The sequence below is a fragment of the Rhinatrema bivittatum genome, chromosome 3 (assembly GCF_901001135.1).
Source record: "Rhinatrema bivittatum chromosome 3, aRhiBiv1.1, whole genome shotgun sequence".
Classification (NCBI taxonomy): Eukaryota; Metazoa; Chordata; class Amphibia; order Gymnophiona; family Rhinatrematidae; genus Rhinatrema; species Rhinatrema bivittatum.
In genome coordinates, this window is record NC_042617.1 from 201,925,093 (window position 1) to 201,950,951 (window position 25,859).

Sequence of the window (25,859 nt, forward strand, 5' to 3'; positions counted from 1 at the left end):
CACTGACACCATCGATTCCAGTGAGCACCACGAGCACTATCAATTACCATGGGTACGACTGAATCCATCATTGCCATTGAGTGGCATCAGTGCTGCCGAGCCCCTTGGTTTGGTTGCCATCAGGCCATCAACATCATGGATTCCATCGAACATTTCGGGGGTAGTCAAGCACCATGGGCACAATTGATGGATGCCATCAAGTGCTGTGGGTGCTGTTATTGCCTTTGGGTCAAGTACCTGGGTGCTGGCAAGACCTCAGGTGCCACCCAGCAGCATAAGAGGTGCAAATGAGCACCATTGGCGCTGTCAATGGTGCCATTGAAGGGCACGGTGACACCAATGCTTTTGAGTGCTGGGGGTGCCATTGTCACCTTTAACACCATGGACGCTACTGAGTGTCATATGCCATCAAGCCCCATGGATGCTGCAAGCACCATGGGGGTCCTTGACATCGGGCACCTAGCTTGCCCTCCCTGCCATTGGGTGCCTCGACAAGGAGCGCTGTGGACACTGTCAGGTGCCATGGATGACTTCAAGTGGTATGGGTATCTTGGATTCCATCGGCCACATGGTTCCCAATGGTGTTATCATCTGCCTATCGTGCACATAGAGCACCATGTTCACATTAAGCACCTGGGCGCCAATGAACGCCTGTGTTGCCTGCTTGCAGCATGGTCACTATTGAGCGCCATTGTTGCCATCACATGCCATAGATGCTGTCTAGTGCCATGGTTGCCATCGCGTTCCAGGTTTATCGATGGGTGCCAGGGGCACCTTCCACATTGTTGAGCGCCATGGATGCCCTTGGTATTAGGTGAGTATGCGCCGCCACCAAAGGGCACCCCCAAAAGGCGATACAGTCAGCATTGTTGCCATCACTTGAGCACGGTGAGTGCTGCAGCCACATAGGGGTAGATTTTCAAACAAGGCGCGTTGGCGTACTTTTGTTGGCGCTCCAGGCGCCAACAAAAGTACGCGGGATTTTAGTAGATTCGCGCGGAGCCGCGCGTATCCGCTAAAATCCTGGATCGGCGCGCGCAAGGCTATCAATTACGTATAGCCGGCGCGCGCCGAGCCGCGCAGCCTACCCCCGTTCCCTCCAAGGCCGCTCCGAAATCGGAGCGGCCTCGGAGGGAATCCTCTAACGCCCTCCCCTCACCTTCCCCTCCCTTCCTCTACCTAACCCACCCCCCCCGGCCCTGTCTAAACCCCCCCCTTACCTTTGTCGGGGGATTTACGCCTCCCGGAGGGAGACGTAAATCCCCGCGCGCCAGCGGGCCGCTAGCGCGCCGGGACGCGACCTGGGGGCAGGTACGGAGGGCGCGGCCACGCCCCCGGGCCGCCCCGGGCCGTAACCACGCCCCCGGACCCGCCCCAAAACGCTGCCGACACGCCCCCTAAACGCCGCGACAACCGGGCCCGCCCCCGACACGCCCCCCTCAGAGAACCCCGGGACTTACGCGAGTCCCGGGGTCTGCGCGCGCCACCAACAGCAATGGTGTGCCCCACAGAAATGGTGTGCCCCACAGAAATGACAGTGACTGTATCTTGCCACTCACTCTATTTTACATAGGCTCACCGGCGCGCAGGGCCCTGCTCACCTAAATCCGCCCGGATTTGGGCGGATTTAGGCGAGCAGGGCTCTTAAAATCCGCCCCATAGTGTGTTATTGGGAGTGCTGACGTGGGGGGTGCCTTTGATGAGAGTCGTCTATGCATCTATTCGCCGGGCGCACTTCCAGGATGCTGCCATCACTGTTGGCACCATGGACATCTGGGATGCCGTGAGTGGCAAGATACAGTCACTGTCATTTCTGTTATGGTTGTGCCTCAGTGCTGTAGACTCCCTGGTCGCCATTCTTTCCATCACATGTGGTAGGTACCACACAGAGCATATCTGTCGCCACATATATCAGAATATACTTCCATGCCAGACTGCCTATTCCAAGTTAATCATAATAGTGGCTCTTGATCATGATCAGGAATCATTGGCAGGTGGTGCCAGGGGCACATTTAGTGCCTTCATGTGTCTGGTACCTGGGGGGGGCTATTGGAAACCAATGGCAACACTATACAAGCAGTCCACCACTGCAGTGTTTGTGCTCATCCAGGACATGGCATGGACTGCTAGTCCCACGGGTACTGTGTCTTTTCGTATATGCACTTCACTGTTGGCTTGATGGAGTACTGCAGTGCAGGTACACCATTGCTGTTGAAGGACACAGATTTGGTGAAGGGGCTCTGCCATTAATAGGTGCCCACATGCATGTGGGTGTATGTGTGTTCTTCTGGTGCCAGCAGACATCCCATACTGGTGCGCTGGAGTCACCTGTACGCTAGGATATGTTGGCCAAGAATAGGATGTGAATAGGATGGTACCAATGTACTTTTCCCTTTCAGGAAGGGATGGTGCCCTTATGGGCTTCCTTCCTTCCTCATTGGCTTGTTCTCTGGATCCCCTTTAGGGAGAAACTCCAAGTCACATTCCCTCTCTGGTGCGTGACTCTGACTGGACGATGATACATCCCTTGATTCACATAAATCGGTGCAACAGCATGAGCTAGCTTGGGCATTTTTGCTGGATTTTCTGCGCCTGGTTGCCATGTTGGCCCTTAGCTGACCATGAGTGACTGTTCCAGTTGCCTAGGGGACCTCATAGATCAGTGATTATGCCCCTTTCTCGTCTGGAGTGGAAGGATTTCTAGAATTGACTGGATCCGGTGGAGCAGTGCGCTCTTCCCCCCACTTCGGGGGTAAGAGATCTGACTTTTGGCTTTCGAGAAGTGCCTTCAGTAGATTCCCTGTCAATGCTTTCCTTTCTGCTTAGAGAAGCAGTTGTTTTTCACATCCCATCCTCCGGGTTGGCTTAGCCTCTGAGTGGCAGCCGCCCTCTGTTTTCTCATGAAATCTGAAGGCTGCCCATCGGGAGCTGTCACTTTCCCATTGCATTATTTCACAGTCGGGGGTTGCCTTGTGGTGATCGATGAGCTTCCCAGATAGTGACTCCTCATAGAGTCGGGAATTCTTCTCCTGGAAATCTGCTCCCCAGTAGCAGATGAGGATTCCTCTCATGTGGGCAGAATGTCTGTTAGGAAGCGCTAGGAGAGCGGTTCCACTTTCCAGGGGATTGTGTGTTCTTGGACCATGGCTCAACCACGGCTCGACCACACCCAGAGGAACTCCGAAGAGATGCCGAGGCAGGCGAGGCATGCCTGAGCATGGGCTGGTCAGGAGCAAGGTGGGACTGAAGACAAGGATGACTGAAGGCACTGATCCTCCACTGGGCCTGCATTCTCCGGGAAGTCCAACAACGAAATTGTGGTCTTTGAACAGTCCTCCGTCCATTCCAAGCCCTTTTGGACCTGCTGCTGGGTAACGGCAAGAAGTGGCAGGCTGGACAGAGGCCAGGGGCAAACGAAGGCCTTGGAACATGGAAGGCTCAGACAAAGACTCGGGTGAAGACATTTGGATGAAGACACAGGCGAAGACACTTGGACGAAGACTCAGGAGCAAGGTACAGAAGACGAGGATTCAAGAGCAAGATACTGAAGATGAAGATTCAGGATTAAAGTGCTGGGTTGAGACTGCGACGCAGCACGCCCTACACAGCCCACCAATGGGCTAGTCGCGTACCTCGCCAGACTCGAGGCAGACTCTAGACGAGATAGTGGAGTGAGTGAGAGAAACATGTCCCAGAGACTGTAGAGGCCTGCACTGGAGCACGCCCTACACAGCCGCCAGTGGCTGGTCGCGGACCACGCTGGAGCGGCACAGGTTCAAGCAGAGACTGTAACATGGACGGAGCAGACGCATGGAACTCCATAGACCAGGAACAAGACTTCAGGCACTCCAGGAAAGGTGGTGACGAGGAACCAGGGGTTCAGGACATCTGGACTGGATCACGGACATCAGAACGGAAGACGGACATCCAGAATGGATCACAGACATCAGGAACGGAAGACTGACATCTGAACTGGAACACGGACATCAGGAACGGAAGACGGACATCTGAACTGAATCATGGATATCAGGACAACACAAGGAGCTCCAACGAAGAACACAGGACCTTGAAGAAGCGATGGAACAGTAAGGACTCCTGGAGCAAAGGACAGGAACATCCAGAAGCGTCTCCCTTGCGAAGGCAACGCTGGACTGAAACAGGGCCCCTTTAAAGGGCTAAAGCAAATCAGGTGGAAGTCAACAGAGAAGAGGGCCACGGGACCTTTTCCCGCTACTGGACTTTAAATGTAGATGAGAAGCGCGCGCCCGCGCCTAGGGAGAAGCTGGAGCGAGAGCAGGGCTGTTGGTGGCATCCTCAGCCATGTGGAGGGCCCAGGACAAGCAAGGTAGGCAGAAGAACGAAGAGGAAAGGCAGGCATGCTGCAGGCACCAGCAGGGACGGCCTCCCTGCCGGGTGAGGATCCTGGGCACGGTGGCGGCGGCCTGCGCTGAGAGGCTCCCTCACTCAGCCCTGCTGTGCAGGGCAAGAGAAGGACGTGACTTCCGTGCCGTGTTGGGGGAGAGCAGGAGACTGCTGCGGCCTCCGGACCGCGGAGGATGGCGACGGACTGCCGCATTCGAGGAGCAGTGAGAGGGAGTGTCAGCGGCCCGGCTGGCCATGAAGGTAGGGGACCTGCCCGTGCTCGAAGCGGGCAGCTTCACAACAGTGTCTTTTAGGATACTGGTTGAGTATAACAGGTGTCTCTCCTACCCATTGGTGTTGAGTTGGTTGGCACTCCACCTCTGAGGGAAGGTTTCTTCTCCCGATATTTCTTCACTGGCAGAAGTGCCTTCTGACAGCTCATCTTATATAGAGTGACTTCGGTCAGGGTGGAGGATCACTTGAAAGCGGCTCCCCTACCATATTTTAGTCACACAGTTTTTTTTTCTCATCTTTCAGACGTGACCCTGTCAGTAGATGCATTTGTTGACAGATACAACAGTCCCTATCTATACGGACCTTTCCACTTGTGTGCAATGACGTTATCATGTGGACCAAAAGATTATCTTGAGCCATAAGGTTTGATACTTAGGATTGGTTGGTGGGCAATCTGTTCTGCTGATTAGACTGTTCCTCTTCTGTTACCATCAGTGTTCCCAGGTTGGTGAGGAAGTTCTCAGGGACTGCCTCTTACAGCATACCAATTGTCACTCTCAGCAGAGAGGTTTACGAATGTCTTTCTTAGGTTGCTCTCATCCTGCTGAAGTCTAGTGTCTATACTGAGGGGAGATGGGCCCTATGGATTGTATCTGCTTCAGTGGCAACTCTCTCCTGAGTTTGGCAGGGGGTTGGGAAATCTTCCATCTGTATTTTCTACAGAATAGAGGCTGTTTCCTTTGTCTTGCAGCCCAAGGGTCTGCCTCCTTGTGTTGTTTACTTCTGACTTTCAATCAGACAGTTCAGGAGGAAACAGGAGGCGCATGGGAGTGGTCATCGCATATACCTTCATGGAGGGTAAACAGTCCTTCTTCTGCTTTGGCCAGTTCCCTTGCCAAGGTGCTTCCCTTTCACCTGGCTTCCCCTGATAGTGAAGTACATTGTTCAACTGCGTTTCGGTAGTAGCTTGCTACCCTGCCCAGCATCTTGGCATGGGGCTCTCTGGGGAGGAGTAGCCGTTCATGCCTTGGCACTCAGGATTTTTATTCCATCTGATCTTGGAGATCTGATCTTGTACTTGTAGTAGCTTGGTGGGTGAGGTCTGATTCAGACCCGGATACTTCTTGCCACTACTTCTCTGAATGGACATTTGGTTTCCATGCTTGCTGTTCCTTATGGACAAACTTTGGGCATTGCTCTGCATGCCCATTTTATCTTGTTACTCAGTTGATAATAAGCCACAGTTTTCTTTCTGCTGGGCTCTCTAGCCCCAGTTCATTTTCAGTTGTCTAGTGCCTTTGCCTGTACTTTCTGGGTCCTAGGCCTACTGGTGCTAGTCAGAGTTCACTGATTGTAAGCTCTGACTGTATTGATTTTTGTGCGGCTCAGTGGGCTTCTCACCCCGTGCTTGCATTACGCCCCTGCCTTCGGATGCCTTGCTGTATAATGGGGTTTCTGTCTTTCTGTCTGTTGTACCAGTCTCTTTCAGGTGGAAACCCCAACTATTTTCCCTCCTAGAGCCCTAATAAGTTGGCGGCCTCACCAATAAAGGGGGAGGGGAATGGTGGTGCTTTCACACTAAAGGATTTCCTAATTTTTCTTGTTTTTGGCAGACTCTAGCTTGGGATTCACCCATGTGTGAGGAGTGCCATCCTGCTTGTCCTTGGAGAAACAAGAGTTGCTTACCCTGTAAGTGGTGTTTTCCAAGGATAGCAGGATGTCAGTCCTTACAATAGCCCCCATCTCCCCTGGGAGTTTTTTTTCCCCCATGTATTTATAATTCATGGATCAAGAGACTGCTTGAGAGACAAGGGAGGTAGAGAATGCTTAAAACTCTAGAATCTTTGAGACCAAAGTTCCGTGACGGGCTCCATCAGATATTGTCATCCATGTGTGTCCACGGTTGGCTTTTAAAGAAATACTGGCAGGCTGATGCCTTTGCTGGGCTATATGAGAATGACATCAGTGAATCAGAGATCTCTGTCTCCATTTGCTGGTTAGAGTGTAGAACCCACTTGTGTGAACTGACCTTGCCTGTCTTAGAGGAAAGGAAATTATTAGATAAGTAATTTCACTATAATAACCCTCAATGCATGTGCAGAGGCAGATATTTTATAAAGTTGGCTAATGTATGCAAGTATCTCTCCTATGAATTAATTTACTTGTGCATGTACTTCCAAACACCAGTTCATCGACATCTGCACCAGTTGACCCAGACCTTCATCAGTTCAATCACACCCTCCACCACTTACTCCAGACTTCCCTTCTACCCACCCACTAACAAACCACCTTTGGAATGCCTTCAAAACAACCCTGTTTATACGCACATACTTTCTTCAAGGCATCAACAATAGGTGCTTACTTCTGCTCTTCTGAAAATTCACTTACTGCTCACAGATGCTACTTATGCACATATATGCTGATTTTACATCTACAACCTGCAAGTAGGTCTTTAAAAATTCATTCCTAAAAGCCTTGATGTTGCTGTAATTAACTGTTGTCATATGCTACTGTTTGCAACGTTTCTTTTTTTTATTCTTTTTAATGATTGGATAGACTTTCCTGGTTCAGCTACATAGTGTAAGTAGTAAAGCTGTGAAGACCTGCGATGTTGATGAGGCCATGAAAAATGTCAAAGCACTGGAAAAGAAAGCTAAAGCTGCTTTAAAGAAAAATGAAAAGTAAGTGTAAAATATACTGCATTATAGTAACTTACATATATAGTCCTTCGGAACATGCTACCCTAAGGAGATGACTAGTGGTATTTGCAGTTTTTGACATGTAAATGTCCTACTACCCTTTGCTTGTCCCAAGGTACAAAGTACTATCTGGCCCTGCAATTGTTTGAGACTCTTAGGCTCAATTGATCCTGGTATTTTCAGAACAGACTATTGTTTCACCAGTCACACTTTTCATTTTCTTTTTATTTTGTCTGTCTGTATCCCATGTTCCTTGATCTTTCTCTGTTCATTCCCCTTTTGATCTCCAACCTACTTTTGCTTCTTCAATCCCATTCTTTCTCCCTTATAATTATTCTTTCCTACTAGGTGCTAATACTATTTTTATTTCTCATTGGCCCATTATGTAGGGCAGAGATTGCATGTGATCTGTGATGATCCATTTAGATTTTCCTGAGTTTTAGTACCTAACCATAAATATTTTGTGAACAAGACCCAGATAGTATAATTTTATAATTTTGTGGATAGAGATCAATATCCAGTGTTTGTCTTTGTAACTTTTGACTTTACTCTGACAAAACATGAGATTTGAATATTTCCCCCAGCTCCCTGGCTAATTTATTTTCCTGGTATAGAGCTATCTAGACAGAATTTGCCTGGATACCTGTTATTGTCAATCTTTAGTGTGAAATTTGTTTCAAAATCTGTAAATTTAGAGTATAACTGAGAATTCTTCAAAATTAGATTGAAACATTCATTGTTATAAAAATTATTAGTTTCCATATTTTTCTTGTACATAATAATAGAGTCAGCCTGTGTCACTGCAGCACTAAAGGTAGAACTTCTGTTTAACTTCTTGTGGTCAAGTCAAGGCTATCCTCCACTTTCTCCTATGGTTTGATATTTGATGTGATCTCAAGACATTTTTTATTAGAAGTAAGAGTGATGAAATGGTCTGGTTTTTCACATTTTCACACAATAACCATGATGAATTGATAATTTTGAGGCATGTTACATGTGCTGATGGGGAATGAAGATGGAAGGATTGCTGTTTGACCTGGTGAAATATAGAATTCAGTCTCATTGGCTGTGTAGTTCATCAGTCCCTGATACTTGTCTGCATATTATCTCTTTTTGATGCAATTCAGACTGTTGCCCTCCTGATTCACATATGTAAAATAAATATACTACTAGAACAGAACTACAATGGGCTGGCAATGTAGCCATTTCTCATTACTGTGTGATAGGTGTGTATTGAAATATGGCTTATTTTTGCCTGCTTTAGCTGCTTGTTTAGAGGTTTTTTTTTAACTCTCGTTCCCATCCCTTTTTACCACGGAAAACAGTGGATATTAGGGATGTGAATCGTTTTTTGACGATTTAAAATATCGTCCGATATATTTTAAATCGTCAAAAAAATCGTTAGGGCCACGATACAATACCAATTCCCCCGATTTATCGTTAAAAAATCGTAAATCGGGGGAAGGGGGAGGGCAGGAAAACCGGCACACTAAAACCCCCTAAAACCCACCCCCGACCCTTTAAATTAAATCCCCCACCCTCCCGAACCCCCCCCCCCAATGCTTTAAATTACCTGGGGATCCGGCGGTGGTCCAGAACGGCAGCGGTCCGGAACGGCCCCCTCAATAGAATCGTGTTGTCTTCAGCCGGCGCCATTTTTCAAAATGGCTGCCGCAAAATGGCGGCGGCCATAGACAAAATGATTCGACGGAGGAGGTCGTTCCGGACCCCCGCTGGACTTTTTGGCAAGTCTTGTGGGGGTCAGGAGGCCCCCCCAAGCTGGCCAAAAGTTTCCTGGGAGTCCAGCGGGGTTCCGGGAGCGATTTCTTGCCGCGAATCGTTTTCGTACGGAAAATGGCGCCGGCAGGAGATCGAGTGCAGGAGGTCGTTCAGCGGCGGTCCGGAACCCCCGCTGAACGACCTCCTGCAGTCGATCTCCTGCCGGCGCCATTTTCCGTACGAAAACGATTCGCGGCAAGAAATCGCTCCCGGAACCCCGCTGGACTCCCAGGAAACTTTTGGCCAGCTTGGGGGGGCCTCCTGACCCCCACAAGACTTGCCAAAAGTCCAGCGGGGGTCCGGAACGACCTCCTCCGTCGAATCGTTTTTGTCTATGGCCGCCGCCATTTTGCGGCGGCCATTTTGAAAAATGGCGCCGGCTGAAGACAACACGATTCTATTGAGGGGACCGTTCCGGACCGCCGCCGTTCTGGACCACCGCCGGATCCCCAGGTAATTTAAAGCATTGGGGGGGGGGGGGTTTGGGGGGGGGGGGGATTTAATTTAAAGGGTCAGGGTGGGTTTTAGGGGGGGTTTAGTGTGCCGGCTCACGATTTTAACGATTTTTCACGATAGTTTACACACCCAAACGGCAACAATACGATTCCCTCCCCCTCCCAGCCGAAATTGATCGTTAAGACGATCGAGGACACGATTCACATCTCTAGTGGATATACCATTCAATCCATATGAGGCTTCAGATGAGAAATCTGCAGATTCTTTGGCTATATGGTGAAGTTCACATTTGGTGGGGCTTGCTCTCCTTCCCTACAGAAATGGCTACTACATCATCTCTTGTAGGTTCATTACAGCTATAGAGATCTTTTCTGGAGTGGCACAAAACATTTTGATTGGTTGAATAGCTCACCCTTCTGTCATGTTGGTTGATGCTTCTGCCTCTATTTTGTTCATATTTTTCATTGTCCAGGCATAAGGACTAGGAGTTCAGAGATGTTCTCAAGCTTTTACATGAAATGGGGAAGGCAGTTTTGGTTTGTGCCTTTTCATCCACTCTTCCATGACTTATTTTATTTCTAGTACAAATAATTAGCAGTAGCTTTGCCTTTCTCACAGGACAAGCAGGATGGTAGTCCTCACATATGGGTGACATCACAGGATGGAGCCCAGTCACGGAACACTTTTGTCAAAGTTTCTAGAACTTTAACTGGCACCTACTGGGCATGCCCAGGATGGCACTAACCCTGCAATCAGCAGGGATCCCCCTTCAGTCTTTTTTCCGCACAGCAGTAGCCACGCGGGTTAAGGAGCTCTACAGAGACTCCTGACAGGAATTTTCCTCATGGAATTACTGCAAACTTTCATATTCCACAGGGGTCCCCTTCTTAAATTTTTGCTTCTGCGGTACTCCGGTAAGTTTTTTACCTGGTTCTGGTCGATTCCCGTTGAGTTTGGCCCTCGTGGCCTATTGGCCGTCGACCGCACCGCGGCTCAATTTTTCAAAGGCCATGGCGTCGGGGTTCCATGTCCATAACAGACCCTCATAAAGTCTGTGTAATGTGCCTCGGGTGTGAGCATGATGTCCTGACTTGCACCAAATGTGCCTTAATGACACCAAAAGGTCGCAAAGCCAGAATGGAGAAAGTGGAACTTCTCTTCCATTCTCAAACTCCGATGCCATCTATTGCTTTGACGTTGTCCGAACCGGTGCCATCCACTTCACGCCAGCATCGGGCACCGACTGGTGACCGTCCGGCGTCGACAACCTCCCGGCCATCGACTACCTCTACTCCCCCTCAGGACCGAGGGGATCGTAGAGAGAAACATCGGCATCGACACCGAAAGCCTCGGACCATCGATGAAGGAAAGTCATCGTCTGAGCTGCCATCGAAGAAACTCCGTCCAGAAAAGGCATCGGCCCTTTCTGAGACCGGGTCACCGAGGCAACCCTCACCCCGGACGGGTGTTGGGAGCTGCGACTCCGCCTTTAATGGTGGTCCCTCCGGCTATGCCTCTGCCTCCTTCTTGCCTTCTGTAGCCGGGGCTGATTGCTCCAGGTCTCCATGAAGAGCTGGACCGGATGGTTCAGGAGGCCATTGATAAGGCGATGCACAGATTCCAGGTTCCTCCGATGCCGAAACCGGTGTCGATTGTGGAACCGACCACCGATCCCATTCCGGCAGCATTGGCATCACTGGTCTCGAAGATGGAAGCGCTTCTAGCTGCTTTTCCACCGATGGATCCGGGGTCACCGATGGCTCCGGTGCCTTCTCCACTTGCTCTGTCATCGGGAGGAGAAACATCGTTCCGTCTTCCTCCATTGGGAGTCCTGCCGATGCCTCAACCATCGATGCCAACGCGGCCATTGGCTCCATCGATCCATCCATCGATACCCTCGATGCCTTCATCGGTGCCTCCAGTACTTCCCTCGATGCTTTCAGAGCCTAGACTGGGACCTTCAGGAATACCTTCGTCCCTTCCCCCTCAGGTTCCTAGAGGGACAGGTGCTGATCCCTATGACACTTGGACTGGCGATTCCTCCCCAGACACCGATGATTTACCATCACCATCCTCTCCTACTGAAAGCAGGAAGCATTCTCCGGAGGACTTGGCCTTCATAAATTTTGTGAAGGAAATGTCTGAATTGGTTCCCTTCCAATTACAGACTGAGCAAGATGATAGACACCAGATGATGGAGCTATTACAATTCCTGGATGCTGCCAAGGAAATCACCTCCATCCCTATCCATCAGGTTCTTTTGGATCTTCTCAAAAAGAATTGGGAACACCCTGGTTCGGTAGCTCCAGTAAACCGAAAAGCAGACACCACTTACTTGGTCCAGTCAGCTCCAGGGTTCCAAAAACCTCAACTGGATCACCAATCCCTGGTAGTAGAGTCTGCCCAAAAGAGGGCACGACACTCAAAGCCCCACTCTTCCTTCCCTCCAGGCAAGGAGCAGAAATTTTTGGATGCTATTGGCCGGCATGTCTTCCAGGGATCCATGCTCATCTCTCGGATTGCCTCTTACCAGCTTTATATGACCCAGTATAATAGGGTCTTATTCAAGCAGATACAGGACTTTGCAGAGTCCCTGCCTCAGCAATTCCAGGAACAGCTACAAACCCTGGTTCACAAAGGTTTTGAAGCGGGGGAAACATGAAATAAGGTCCTCTTATGACATCTTCGACACCACTTCCAGGGTTTCAGCAACTGCTATTTCTGCAAGAAGATGGGCCTGGCTTAAGTCTTTGGACTTGCGCACTGAAGTACAAGACAGATTGTCCGATCTGCCTTGCATCGGAGACAATCTGGTGAACAGATCCAGAGGATGGTGGCGGAACTCAAGGAGCATCATGAGACCCTTCGCCAACTCTCTCTGATGCCTTCTGAATATTCAAGTAAACAACCATTTAGGAAGGACACCAGAAAGTAATTCTTCCGTCCAAAGAAGTCCTATCTACCACCGTCTTGAGAACGTTCTACGAGACCTTTCCAAAAGGCCCAGTCTCGTCAACCTCGTAAACAAAAGCCGCAAGCAACTCCTCAGCCGGGCCCTGCTTCCGGTTTTTGACTCCTGCATAGAGAGCAGCAGCCAGCTTCCACTGCCACAGGTTCCGGTAGGAGGTCGATTGTACCATTTCAACAACATATGGCACACAATCACCTCAGACCAGTGGGTCCTTGCCATAATCTCTCAAGGTTATCACCTGAGGTTTCTCTCCATCCCACCGGACTCCCCATCTCGGCTGACATGGGGAACATCAGACCATTCACTACTCCTGGATCAGGAAATCTCCCTACTCCTTCAATCCAGAGCATTCGAACCAGTGCCCTACTCCCAACAGGGCCTAGGATTTTATTCCCGGTACTTTCTAATCCCCAGAAAATCAGGCGGCGTTCATCCAATTCTGGACCTGCATGCCCTCAACAAGTACCTCCAATGAGAAAAGTTCAAGATGGTAACTGTGGGTTCCCTCCTTCCTCTTCTGCAAAGAGGAGACTGGCTCTGCTCTCTAGACCTCCAGGACATGTACACACACATTATGATAACTCCATCTCATCGCAGATTTCTGAGATTTCTGGTAGGCCCCAAGCACTGTCAGTACTGGGTGCTCCCGTTCAGCCTAGCATCTGCTCCATGAGTTTTCACCAAGTGTCTCATAGTAGTAGCAGCCTTCCTCAGGACTCAAGGTGTCCACGTCTACCCCTATCTCGACGATTGGTTGATCAGGACTTCCACTCAGCAAGCTGCTCTGTCGTCCCTACATCTTACCTTACACACTCATCTCTGCCAGCTTGTTGGGAATAGCGACTGGTGTGAGAAGGTACGTCCTACAACCTTATCCCGAATCTCCTGCGGTAAAGAGAGAAGGGCTACATTATTCACACCACCCTGACTTTGTGATCTTGCTGCCAACACACAGCATGCTAACAGACAATAGAAGCTAGACTCTAGCCTGACATGAGCCTTCAAAGGCTATTGGCAATCCATGCCACCTTTTACTGTGACACAATATAAATGCTCTAGCACTTGCTTATGCTGCATCTGATCTTCCTGAATGGGAAACTGCTTCTGGGGTTCCTACACAATGTGTCTAAGCCACTCACAACCAAGCTCTCGGTAGCCATTTCTAGCACTCCTTTAACACTGAAACTATATATCACAGCTTCCATAAATGTCATCGCAAACAGACAGAACCTCGTACTTTGATTGTGCATGTCCTGGCAGTATATCCTCCAGAGATACACATTTGTCTGACATGACACAGTGACTGTGATAGGGCCTAAATGCACAGCCCCCAGCTTCTCTTTAACCTGTGTGATGGTCAAGACAAACTGTGTCTGACGTCCTGGCTGACCGATCACTAACAGGGCACATATGACCTGGAAGTCCCTGCACTGTGGACACAAAAAACTTGGATTAATAAGTGACATATCAACAGCTCCAAATGGGAAGATTTGAAAAGCCAGTTGTTTAAAGTAAACCAGTAGAAATTATGTAGTGCCTTCCCACACACAGAACTTTCAGGCAAGTGCATTATTTGGTCATGCAACATTTTCAGGCCTCGCCAGCATGGAGAGAGAAAGCCGGGCCCTGGCTCAAAGGCTTGTAAACCTAACTGTACAAGCCACTTGTCATATAACCAATGCTGTTACATCCATGACAGTCTCCCATGTCAGTACTGTTAGCTGGAAACACATAGCCAGAGAGGGACTAGAGAAAGAAGCATTACTCGTACCTTTGAGCCAACTGTCACCATAGAGACCTAAGTATAAAGGAATCGTGCACGGCTCCTGGGTATCTGGCGACCACATCAAGGATGCATATTCGAGTGTCACAGACCACTTACACATTAATGGAGTGGAAGAGCTTTCTGTTGCGGTAGATCTCTTCCCTGCTACAGGTTGGGATGATGGCTATGTGAGTGCAGTCGACGGCTCCCAGAACATTTGGAAAATTGGCAATGGCATAAAACCTTCTCTTCAATTCCATTAAGTCCTGCCTTTCATGAGGTACCAATTAATGTGGCCATGTGCAGCTGTTATGACCTGGCCTGGACAGTGTGAATAAGAGGTTTGGGACATTGTTCCAATGATCCCGAGTGTCATTTGGAAGGAGCCAGATGGCATGAAATGCAGGGTGCACAAAAGTTTGGTGAGGCCCGGTATAGTGTGGGACCTTTCTGTGATCAGATCCAGATCCTCTGAGTTTTTGATATAGTTTCATGATAGCCTGAGAGCTGAGGCGATACCTGCTAGCCACATGTTCCTCTCGCATGCCCAGCAATGTGGTTCGTGGATGAAAGATGCGTTCCCTGTTTCACTGCTGTGCCATCCTGTGTGGCCAATGCTGCCATGGGCCAGGACGCTCTACCGGTGGGGCCAGTGGTTCTGGCTTCTGTGCAGGGACTTTTCTAGGAGGGGTTTGAATTTCCCTTGCCTGTTGATGTGGTTCTTGCTGTTCTTGTTGTCGTCACCAAGCAGCCTGAAGCTACAAGTAAACTTCTTACTAACATTGTTGTTTTAGGAAGACAGGGCAGGTAAGAAAAGATGTGTTTAATGGCCCAGGTGGACTTTGTAGGTGTGTCTGATAGGTCTCATTTTTTCGTACGTGATAATAGACACAATCTGTGATAGTAGCTGCTGTTGTGCGCTAAAAACTGTTTTTGCTTTCTACTGCTAAAAAAGGTATTTCCAATGTTAAAACCCATTTTATTGCATGTTATTTCACTACGAAATGTGGTAGCAACCCTTAATTTGCATAATTTTCTAACCTTTGCATGCTCATTATCATATTGACATTCCAGCATGTGACATGATAAATATTGCACATTTATCACTCGTTAGATCCCATTATCGCATGCTATAGCCCTATATCCCCTCCTCCCTTAGGGCCAGATCTTAAAAGATACGCGCGGGCGTAGATTTGTTCGCGCCATCTGGCGCGAACAAAACTGCCCGATTTTATAACATGCGCTTGCTGCCACGCGCTTGTTATAAAATCCAGGGTCAGTGCGCGCAAGGGGGTGCACACTTGTGCATCTTGCACGCGCCGAGCCCTAAGGGAGCCCCGATGGCTTTCCCAGTTCCCTCCGAGGCCGCTCTGATTTCGGAGTGGCCTCGGAGGGAACTTTCCTTCTACCACCCCCCACCTTCCCCTCCCTTCCCCTACCTAACCCAGCCCCCAGCCCTACCTAAACCCCCATCCTGACCTTTGTTGCAGAAGTTACGCTTGCCTCCGGGGAGGCGTAAATTGCGCCGGCCGGCTGCCGACGTGCCATTCCCCAGCACAGCCGCAACGAAGGAAGCCTCGGTCCCACCCCTGGACCCCTGCTACGCCCCCGGACCCACCCCTTTTTCAAAGCCCTGGGACATACGAGCGTGCCGCCGAGCCTATGCAAGATACGCTCGGCATGCGCAGGGGCAGCTTTTCGGAGGTTATGTGTGTATCCCTTTGAAAATCTGCCCCTTAGCGAAGACCCCTTCCACAATCCCCAACACTCTCCAGACCCCCCTCATTTTGATCAACATGCTGACTCACCCCATTCCCATCCTCAAATACCACTCTCACAACACCAGGAAGGATATTTCTTACATTCCCACTCCACGTCCCAGAGCCCTGCTACCCATTATGCTATCCCCTTTCATGCAGTTTCTAGGTCTTACCGCCTTCACTCTCCTTCTCTGCAACTCACAAACTACCTCCAAACAAATCCCCATTCTCAACGACATGCTGCTGGACTCTAACCCAGACATATGTGCTCAAGGACACTGACACAGTCCTCCTGAAGCAACTACCATTACACAATTATGACATCTTTTCACTACTGCGACCTAAAAGAAGAGGAGGAGGTCTTCTGCTGGCAGTAAGGAAAGAGCTCAAAATCTCTGCCCGCCCGGCTAACACAATACCCAAGCTTGAAGTTGGCCTTTTCAAATCCATACATCTTCAAATCTGTTTAGTCTATACCCCCCCCCCCCCCCCAAGGCATTCTGGAGAACATCCCTCCCCATTTATAGAATATATAACAGAAAACTTAGATTTGGATTGCCCCGCCATTATTCTCGGGGATTTCAACCTCTATGTTGACTCCATTCCCCCCCACACCCCCCCCCCCCACACCCACATGCGAAGCCTTCCTCACATCCCTTAAAGCCATGGGCTTCAACCAAATTATTACCCACCCTACCCACAGAGCTGGCCACACCCTTGATCTAAGATTCATAAACTCTCACATCCTCCCCACCGCTGCCCCCTCCTGCATCCCGGTCCCCTGGTCTGACCATTCCCTTGGTACAACCTCCCTCTCGATAATAAATAAGCATCCCCCACAGCACTCTAAGAATAAAACAATACAATTCAGAAAACCATGTAACAGAGACGAACTTATCACCTCCCTCTCGAATGCCCTGGAAAAATTTGACCTCTCTGATAGAGGCGGCACTCTTGTCCTGGAATGATATCACCATTAACATTGCCAACTCCCTCTGTCTGCAAACCACAAAAATACTAAATTCTACTCTTAACCCAAAAAAGCCTTGGTACACTCCAGAACTAAAAAAAACTTAAACTCGCCTTGCGATGCCATAAAAAGAAATGGCGCCAAGCCCCCTCCCCATCCCATTTAGCAGTTTGCAAATCCGCCTTACAAACATACTGCACAACCATCCTTAAAACAAAAAAAGACTTCTACGCCAGCAGAATCCATGACCTACAATACAATCCTAAAGCCCTTTTTACATATGTTGCTGAGCTCACCAAAATTCCCACTCCTCCTTGCCTGATGAAGACAAACAAGCCAAATGTGATAACCTTGCACTCTACTTCTGCGACAAAATCTCCAAACTCATACAACACTTTCCTTCCACATCCCAGCCCACTACACCCCCCTTAACAACCCCCCTCTCCACACTTAAGACCTTTGAACTGACCGCCTCCACCGAAACATAAGCTATTCTAAGGAAAATGAGACCAGCGCGGCACCCCTCCGACACCATCCCTACTAAATCCCACCTGTCCATCCCCAATACAATTGCCAAAACTATCGCTAATATCATTAACTGCTCCCTTACCCATGGAGATGTTCCTGTGCCCTTAAAGCAAGCCACTGTCAAACCCCTACTCAAAAAACCTAACCTCGACCCTAACAATCCCTCGAATTTTGGACCCATCTCTCATCTACCCTTCCTGGCCAAAGTACTAGAAAAAGTAGTTAACACCCAGCTCTCAGACCACCTGGAAAAACATAACAACCTTTTCCCATCATAATTTGGCTTCCGTAGATTTTTCAATACTGAGACCCTCCTAATTTCCCTTACTGACACCACCCTAAAGGGTTTTGACAAAGGACAATCATACCTACTCATTCTACTTGATATATCCTCGGCCTTTGACACTGTAAACCACAACATCCTTCTTACCCGTCTCAAATAAATTGGAATAGTCGGACCCCCCTCCACTGGTTTGAATCGTATCTAACCAATAGACTTTACAAGGTTAGAACTGACGACATCGAATCCACCTCTCCAGGGGCGTTCCCCAAGGCTCCTCACTCTCCTCCATCCTTTTCAACATCTACATGCTGCCACTCTGCCAGCTCCTCTCCGACTTAGGCCTCTCTCACTTTATTTATGCGGATGATGTACAAATACTCATCCCCTTCACTGATTCATTAACCAACACCCTTAAAACATGGGAAAATGCCTTGTCTTTTATCAATAGCCTCCTCACCAAACTGAACCTGGCCCTCAACTCATCCAAAATGGAACTGATCATCCTCTCGCCCCCCCACAACCCAATAAGTGCCCCCCCCAAGCTTTTACTTTCTCACAGCAAGTATGAGACCTTGGTGTCACTATTGACTACCACCTCAACCTAAAAATGTTTATTAGCCTGACAATGAAAGATTGCTATTTTAAACTTAACACTCTTAAAAAACTGAGACCTCTCTTCCACCTTAACGACTTCCGCAGTTTACTACAAGCCACAATCCTCACTAAAATAGACTACTGTAACTCCCTACTCCTCGGCCTCCCCAAAGCTACTATTAAACCCCTACAGATGCTTCAAAACTCTGCTGCCAGAGTACTTACAAACACTCATAAAAAAGACCATATCACACCCATTCTCAAAGATCTGCACTGGCTCCCCATCTCCTACCGCATAATCTACAAAACACTCATCTTATTACATAAAACCCTTCACAACCAGAATATGCGCTGGTTAAATGACTCTATACTTTTTCACACCGCTAACAGACCTACTGAATTCTCTTATAAGGGCACCCTATACACTCCCTCACCTAAGCTCTACCACCTAAGCACCATAAAAGATCATGCCATCTCCATTGCAGGCCCTTACACCTGCAACTCCATGCCTCTCGACCTCCGACAAGAACAATGCATACAGAAATTTAAGAAAAAACTTAAAACTCGGTTATTTAACCAAGCCTACCCTTAATCCTCCTATCACATCCGCATCTCTTATTTCATGCTCACCTCATGCTAGCCCTATCCAATTAACTCCCCCCCCCCACCGCTCTTCCTCAATCCATTGTTCCCTGTACGTACCCCGATCAGTCCAGACTATGGGTTGAGCCTCCTGTCCAGCAGATGGAGAGAGACCAAAACTGAAAGGGTATCCTATATCAGGACAGAGCCTACCCTGCAGCCCTTCAGTATAACCATTGTCAAAGCAGAAAGTATAAATATAACCGTAAGGGATCAAGCAAGTAACAAGAGAACTTGAGCAAATAACAAGAAAACTCAGAAAACGTGAACAATTGTAAATATTGAGACTCTGTAGAGGAAACGCTCTTGTCTCATTGGCATTAAAGAGATGCTTCCGGTGCCTCAAATTACGACTGTAGAGGAGAGAAGAAACAGACCGTATCTTGCAAAAAGAGGAGAGAAAAACTTCGAGTGGACGGGAGAGAGTTTAGGGAAAGGCGTCTGGACTGATCCGTGGTACTACAGGAACGAAAATTAACAGGTAAGAACTAATTTTCCTTTCCCTTTACGTACCCAGATCAGTCCAGACCATGGGATGTACCAAAGTTTCCCTAGACAGGTTGGGACCGAGATAGTCCCGCTCGAAGCCCCTGCCGACCGAAGGAACCAAATACTGGCGCCTGTACATCAAGGCGGTAATGCCGAGCAAAGGTATGCAGAGATTTTCACGTCGCAGCCCTGCATATTTCCTGTGGAGAAACAGATTGACTCTCCGCCCAGGAGGTAGCCTGAGACCGCAAGGAATGAGCCTTCAGGCCCTCCAGAATCGCCCGGCCTTGGCAGATATAGGCCGATGAAATTGCCTCCTTCAACCACCAAGCAATTGTGGTCTTAGAAGCCTGGTTGCCCCTATTTGGACCACTCCATAGGACAAAAAGGTGATCGGAGACCTGAAAATCGTTTGTGACCTGAAGGTAACACTGGAGGACGCATTTTACATCAAGGCAGCTGAGGTCACTCCTGATGGAACCTGCAATATCCTCAGGGGAGAACGCAGGAAGCTCCACCGACTGATTGACATGAAAAGAAGAGACAACCTTCTGCAAGAAGGAAGGTACAGTTTTCAGAGAAACACCAGAATCAGAAAACCGCCAAAAGGGCTCCCGACAAAACAACGCTTGGATCTCTGACACTCGTATGGTGGAGCAGATAGAAACCAAGAAAACAGTCTTGAGCGTCAGGTTCTTAAGGGTAGCCCGACGGAGAGGTTCAAAGGGAGCCTCACAGAGAGCCCGAAGGACTAAATTAAGACTTCCTTGAGAAAACTGACCATATTCGGGTGAGACGCTACCGCGTGACCATCCACGTTACCTAGAAGGGAGCCGAGGGCGGACACTTGGACGCGCAAGGAGCTGAGAGAAAGACCCTTGGAGAGGCCCTTCTGAAGAAAAGAAAGAATCATGGAGATCGGAGCAGAGCGGGCCGAGACACCCGATTCTGCGCAGACAGTTTCGAAAACCTTCCAGACCCGGACATAGGCGAGCAAAGTAGAAGTCTTGTGGGCTCGCATCAGAGTGGATAATAACCTCCTCTTTGTATCCCTTCTTTCTTAGTCTGCCGTTTCAAAGCCAGGCCGCTAGACAGAAGCGATCCGCCTGATCAAAAAATACTGGACCTTGTCTGAGCAGACGCGGAAGATGACCAAGACGGAGAGGGCCGTCCGTCGCCAGATTCACCAGATCCGCGAACCACGGCCTGTGCGGCCATTCGGGAGCTACGAGAATGACCGGGCCCCTGTGAAGTTCTATTCTTCTGAGGATCTTTCCCACTAAGTGCCAGGGAGAGAACACATAGAGGAGGATGTCGCTGGGCCAGTGAAGGACTAGATCATCTACCCCTTCCGAGTAGTGTTCCCTCCAATGACTGAAGAACCGGGGAACTTTGGCTTTGCCCAAGGTCTCTATCAAGTCCAGGTGAGGAGGGCCCCACCTGCGAACAATCAGCTCCATCGCTTCGTCGGACAATTCCCATTCGCCGGGATTGAGACGCTGTAGACTCAAGAAGTCGGCCTGCACATTTTCCTTGCCCACTATGTGAGAAGCTGCCAGGCGCTCCAGGTGGCGTTCCGCCCAGGCGAAGAGCTTGCTGGCCTCCAGAGCCACCAGGCGACTCTTGGTGCCCTTCTGACGATTGATGTAAGCCACCGTGGTAGAATTGTCCGAGAGCACACACACCGCCCTGCAGCGAATCAGCGGAGGAAAGACTTTGAGAGCCAGACTGACCGCCCGGGCCTCCAGACGATTGATGTGCCAGTGGGATTGGACCGAGGACCACCGGCCCTGATGAGATTGAGACTGGCAGACTGCTCCCCAACCGGAGAGACTGGCATCCGTTGTTACTACTATCCATTGCGGAGTCTGTAAGGATATACACTTGAGAAGGTGTGGGAGCAAGAGCCACTACTGTATGGCGCTGATGGTAGAGTCAGAGAGCGGGAGAGCCATCTGAAACTGTTCCGAGACCGGTTTCCAGCGGGATAGCAAAGCTTTCTGTAATGGACGCATATGCGCAAAAGCCCATGGGACCAGGTCGATAGTGGAGGCCAAGGTCCCCAGAACTTGGAGGTAATCCCACGCTGTAGGGAGAGGCATGAGGAGGAGAGTTCGGACCTGGTCCATCAGCTTGAATGCTCGAACGTCTGGAAGGAACACCTTGCCTACTCGGGTATCGAAACGAGCCCCCAGGAATTCCAACATCTGGGATAAAGTTGATTATCCACCCCAGCGAAGTGAGTGGAGCTAGGACTCTGTCGACTGCCAGCTTGCAAAGAGTCTCTGACTTGGCCTGCACTAGCCAATCGTCCAGATAAGGATGTACCAGAACTCCTTCCCGTCGAAGAGTGGCTGCCACCACCTCCATGACCTTGGAAAATGTACGTGGTGCTGTGGTGAGACCGAAGGGCAGGACCCGGAACTGAAAATGCTGGCCCAAGATGTCGAAACAGAGATACCGCTGATGCTCGGCCCAAATCGGGATGTGTAGGTAGGCCTCTGTCAAGTCTAGGGAGGCCAAATATTCGCCGGAGTGAACATCCGCTGTTACCGCCCTCAGGGTCTCCATCTGAAAATGAGGCACCTTGAGGGCTCGGTTGACTCGCTTGAGATCCAAAATGGGGCGGAAGGAACCATCCTTTTTCGGTACCACGAAGTAGATGGAATACTGGCCGGCACCTATTACTCCGTGGGGGACTGGGACTATGGCCCCCCAGTCCTAGCTGTCTGGAGAGAGTCCTGGGATATGGCAGCCCGCTTCCGATGTCCACAAGGGAAGACTATGTATAGATCCGGTAGGCCTTGAGCAAAGTTCTAAAGCGTAGCCTTTCTCGATTATGTCGAGGACCCTCTGATCGACATGATTTTGGCCCATTCCTCGAGGAAGAGAGATAAACGACCACCTAAGTTGGAACGGAGGAATGGCCAGCCGAATCTCATTGGGAGGCGAGCTTGGTGGTGGAGTGCTGGGGGTGCCATCTCAGAAGGCGCAGCGGCCTCGAAAGGACTGAGACCAGGACTGAGATCTGGAGGAGTTTCCCCTAGAGAAAGCCCCTCTCGCCCGAGCATTATATCTCAGCTGACCCCCAGAAACGGGTTCGAGTAGGGAAGAAGGCTCTTGACTGTTTTGGGCAGTCCTCAGGCAGTTTATGACCTTGTTTTCACCCAAGGATTTGATAAGCTGCTCCAGGTCCTCGCCAAAAGCAACTTACCCTTAAAGGAAGCGTGCCCAACTGTTCCCTGGAAGAGGAATCAGCCGACCAATTACGGAGCCAGAGTAGCCGTCTGGCCGAAACCGCTGAAAGCCATCACCCTTCGCCTGGACGCGGAAACAGGTCGTAAAGGGCATCCACCCCATAGGCTATAGCGCCTTCCAACCTTTCAGCCTGCTCTGCCTCCTGCAGACAGGAGGTCCTGGGTGCTGAGCAATTGCTGAACCCACCTAAGGCTTGCCCGCTGCATGAGACTGCTGCAGATCGACGCCCTCCGAACTCCCAAGGCCAGGACTTCGAAGATAAGCTTGAGATAGAATTCAGCTTGCGATCTTGAACATCCTTCAGGGCCGTAGCACCCACCACCGGGATGGTGGTGTGCTTAGTGACAGCCGCACAGAAGAATCCCCTAGGGATTTTTAGCATGTCAGGCACTCCTCAGGTAGGGGGTAAAGCTTATCCATAGCCCTCCCCACTCGAAACCCCGTCTCGGGAGCTTCCCATTCCCTGAGAAGCATCAGCTTGTGCATGGGATGGAAGGGGAAAGTGCGCGGAAGAGCCCTAATTCCCGCCCAGGACCGGATCCACGCAAGCCAGCCGGAGTGTCAATTCCCAGCTCCTGAATATTGAAAGGAAATTAAGTGGGTTCAGTTCCCTCCCTTTTGAGATAAGCGTAGGACTCATGGATCATCCCCCCTCTAGCGGGGGAGGTGTCTCCCGTCAACTCCGCATCAGGGTCAGGATCCGGAAACGCAGAGGAGCAGGGGAATCCGGCGGGGGCCCCGGGGCCCGGGACCACCCAAACTCTGATAGACCCCTGCGCATCTGGAGCCGCGGGGAGCAAGCTGGGGGACCATCCGAGGGATTTTGGGGGGAGGGAGACCTGGGGAGGGTCCTACCTCCTCTTGTAAGCTAGCTAGGTAAGATTGTGCATAAGAGCACAAATTCAGAAGAAAAATGAGGTCGAGAATTACCGGGGTGGGGAGGGAATGAGTGGGGGGTCATTACCTTCTGCAGGAGAGGCCTCGGGGCTCAAATCGGGGGGTGAAGTAATCAAATCAGGCTCCTCTGTGTCCTGCAGCCCGGTAATAGGAGCTGCAGATATACCCAAAAAACTGCCGTTCCCGCGGTTTGCAGACCCGGGAATGACCTGGCCATGCATTTTACAGACCTGCCCCGGGATACAGATTTATGCGCTGCCGAGGAGGGGCTCTCTCCCCCCAGCAAACAACCCGAGCATAGGCTTTCGCGGAAGAGCCTGATCGAAGGCTCTCCGCAGGCCAGACAGAAGTTAGAACGCGGCATGAGGCAGAGAGAAAACCATTAGAAGCAGCTGAGCTGCAGTGACTGAGGGAGCGGGAGCAGAAGAATGAACTCTGTACCCCCGTCTCTCAATCACAGTGCCTGGGAAGAAATCGGACACCCGAAGTAAAAGAAAAAGCCCCACAAGGGGGGGCGTTGTGTCGTCACGCTGAGAAATGGCAGCCTGATTCTTGTGCTCCCGCCGCTCTAACCCGAATCCGCAGCGATCCACGCTCTAAATACATTGGGTAACCCATTTAAAGCTGTGATAGAGAGGCCCTGTCGTGCGCCATGGCGAGCAAGAAAAAAAACCCGGACTTACAGCGTTTTTCCTATCAAAAAGAAGGATTCAAAGATTCTGATGCCAACCCTGTTCAAGCAGCCGGCGATCAAAATGGCGACTCACCGCGGGCAGAAATCCCGGAGGACACTCCGTCCACCTTGGAGCTTGCTGCCGGAACCATGTCTGCACATCCAACCCGGGATGAATTTCGGGAATGGTTTGCGGGATTACGGGCGGATATTAAATCTTTTCGCCAAGAATTTCTGGCGCACGTGGAAGAGATGCGGGAGGACCTGACAACTATGGGCCATAGAGTGGATGAATTACATGTCCGCCTAGAGGGCCACGCTGCACAGTTAATAGAGAACAAGACCCTCACCGATTCTCTCCGCACCGAGGCAGACCAAGTCACAGCTAAACTTGCCGATTTGGAAAACAGGGCGAGGAGGAGCAACCTCCGCTTCCGCGGCTTTCCTGAATCGCCAGGACCCGAGGATTGCCATGTGCTGATCCGTGACTTCTGTCTCCATCTCCTGGGTGAGGCAACAAGCGGGGGGAATCTTCGCTCCCTGACATACAATTGATCGGGCGCATAGGGCTCTGCGATCTCCTCAGAACAACAGACCACGAGATATAATTGTTTGCTTTTCTGCATACAAGGTCAAGGAGCTGGTTGCTACCGCCGCCAGGGAACGTACTACGTAGGCTTGGAATGGCCATGATATTGCTGTTTTCCCTGACCTCTCCTGGGCGACGCTGCAAAATCGTTCAAACCTTCAGGGAAGTGACACTATTTTGCGCACTAAAAATGTGAAATACCGGTGGTTGCACCCCTTCGGTATATCCTTCACATTAGAGGGGGTTACCCACAAATGTTTCTCTGCTGAGGAGGCCATTCCCAGTTTATCTCCTATGGGATTTACCGCTGCCCAGCCTCCTCTCCGGCAGCCGAGATCCACCAACCCTCTCACTCAGCACCCTGCTTGGCAAAGGGTGGGAAAGCGCAATAGCAGGCTGCGTAGACACTCCGGAGGACCCTCTTCTAAGCAGGCCCACCATGACTTTTTCTCTTACCCCTATTTATAAGGGACATAGCGGTTCTGATCATTCTCTTACACTCTAGTAATGGTTACTTATGTATGTATCATGTTGAATTATGCTGGGCGCGTTTCTGCTGATTGTCTTAGTTCTATGTTCACAGTTGTCTGTGATTGTTTGCTGTGGGATTGCGGGGGAGGGCGGGAGACTGCCTCTCTCTTGTGACATCTTTACATCCCCCAATTGGGAATGGGAGTTAGTCTGCAGGGATGACTAGGCAGACTGAAGTTAAGGGGAACTAGGGACTCTTTAGTCCTTAAAGGGGAACATGCTTTTGTCCAGGAATTTTTGGGTTTTGTTCTGATGCTCCTCCATGCTGCATATTTTTTGCTAATGGCAGGTTCAATCCTCTCTCTGCATTTACAATGCTACAGGGGCCTGATGCGGAATCAGTGGGCAGAATTTTTCTTACTACTGGGATTATTACTGC

The 25,859-nt window shown here is 50.0% G+C and overlaps 1 protein-coding gene across 6 annotated transcripts in view; it reads left to right on the plus strand.

Annotated features, from left to right (window-relative positions):
- Positions 1-25,859, plus strand: part of C3H6orf118 (chromosome 3 C6orf118 homolog) — a 241,596-nt gene that overhangs the window by 78,338 nt on the left and 137,399 nt on the right. For all 6 annotated transcript variants that reach the window (XM_029594119.1, XM_029594118.1, XM_029594123.1 and 3 more), the window contains one exon: positions 7,153-7,277. In XM_029594119.1, coding sequence (XP_029449979.1) covers positions 7,153-7,277 — 125 coding nt within the window. The remainder of the gene's footprint in view (positions 1-7,152; positions 7,278-25,859) is intronic.